The following is a 1669-nucleotide window of genomic DNA, read 5'->3' on the forward strand; positions in this document are numbered from 1 at the left end:
TTGTACTACTCTCCATTAACAATCTTCTCTAGCAAGGAGTTCGCGGCTTAGCAGAAACCCTAGTTCCAGTGAGTATTCTCTCTTCCAGTTTGTCTTCTTCATTCATCTTTGTAAATTTTGCATCTAATGTGTGACGTCTATTTTGCAGAAGGTAAGGTAAGGTAGAACTTCAACAATGGCCGTGCCTCTGCTTAACAAGAAGGTCGTGAAGAAGAGAGTGAAGAGGTTTATTAGACCTCAGAGTGACCGAAGAATCACTGTCAAGGTATACTCTTTTGTTTAAAATTTATTTGTAACGCTGAATCTAAAAAAGTTAATATTTGGCTCTTGCTGGTCCCTAAATTTCTCTTTGTTGAAAATCTATATTGAATAAGTGTGAAGTGTTTGGTGTGATTTTCCTTCTTGCTACCTGGTTTAACTATATTCTGTTTTTGCGTTTGATTATTTTGATAAAGTGATATAATTTATGTCGAATCTGTCTAAAAGGAGAAAAAATTGACCCTTGAAAGAAGGGAAGGGAGAGGGAAAGAGAGTTTCTGTGTGTCTGAATGTGTCAATTCAGTAAATGCGTTACCTTAATTCTCTCTTATTGCATTTCTTATCATGCTTTCGGTGTTCCTTACTTCTTCCTCCTTGAATTTCTTAGCTGATATCCTAAGGTGAATATGACTACATTTGATAGCTAAGTTGCATATCCGGTTCATCCATTTAGATAAAGATCCTCCTTTTAGTATCACATAGGCATCCTTTTTTTTCAATTTCTCTGGTTTGTTTGGCTTTATCATTCTGTTATTAATATCTTGTAGCACCATTCATCCAAATAATACCTTCTTTGAGTATTCAGCAACTGTTTGTTAATAGCTGTATGTCTTTGGGTGTTTGGACTGTGAAGTGACGGCTGTATAGTGGGTTGTTGTGGACTTGTGGCAGTGATGCTTCGTTTGCTTAATTGAATTAGATCTCTAAACTGGTGATAATGGTGGCTGCCCTATGAAATATGTGAATTCATGTGTAGTTTCTAGAAGTCTTTTGGTTCTTCAGTTGTATTTGGACTGAGCAAGCTTACTAATTGGACCTGAGCATTCAATTTTTTTATAATAGGAAAGCTGGCGCAGACCCAAGGGTATTGATTCTAGAGTGAGGAGAAAGTTCAAGGGATGTGTCTTGATGCCCAATATTGGTTACGGGTCAGACAAGAAGACTCGCCACTATCTTCCCAATGGCTTCAAGAAGTTTGTTGTGCATAATGCTAGTGAGCTTGAGATCCTAATGATGCACAACAGGTAACTTGATATGCTCACTTGCCTGTCACCTAATTTGTACTATAACTATGAGTTTAATTTATCTTTTGTCTCGTCATCCAACATGTTTTTCTTTCCTTGCCAGAACTTACTGTGCAGAAATTGCACATAATGTTTCCACCAGGAAGAGGAAAGAGATCGTCGAGCGAGCTGCCCAGCTTGATGTTGTCATAACAAACAAGCTTGCTAGGTTGCACAGCCAGGAGGATGAATGAGCATTTTGGCTTTAGATGAGATCTCTATATTGTTTAAGTGTTTGAACCTGTTCCTTGTGTTTTGTTTAATTAATACTCTGTTTTTCCCGAAGTGGATTTTGATACATCCTATTGCTATCAAATGCTTAAATTTTCAGATTTTAGTACACCTTT

At 37.3% G+C, this 1669-nt stretch overlaps 1 protein-coding gene across 2 annotated transcripts; it reads left to right on the forward strand.

Moving 5' to 3' along the window:
• LOC125836279 (60S ribosomal protein L32-1) lies at nt 1–1669 on the forward strand. Of its 2 annotated transcripts, none has more exons than XM_049515452.1 (4): nt 1–68; nt 149–265; nt 1102–1283; nt 1387–1669. In XM_049515452.1, the coding sequence occupies exons 2-4, from the start codon at nt 176–178 to the stop codon at nt 1514–1516; spliced, it is 402 nt and encodes a 133-aa protein (XP_049371409.1). In that variant the 5' UTR covers nt 1–68; nt 149–175; the 3' UTR covers nt 1517–1669. The 2 variants fall into 2 exon arrangements, with proteins under 2 accessions (XP_049371409.1, XP_049371410.1); XM_049515453.1 differs by having other exon boundaries at nt 41–68; nt 152–265.

The sequence above is a fragment of the Solanum verrucosum genome, unplaced genomic scaffold (genome assembly GCF_900185275.1).
Source record: "Solanum verrucosum unplaced genomic scaffold, falcon-dt-bn FXZP01000278.1, whole genome shotgun sequence".
In the NCBI taxonomy this organism is placed as follows: Eukaryota; Viridiplantae; Streptophyta; class Magnoliopsida; order Solanales; family Solanaceae; genus Solanum; species Solanum verrucosum.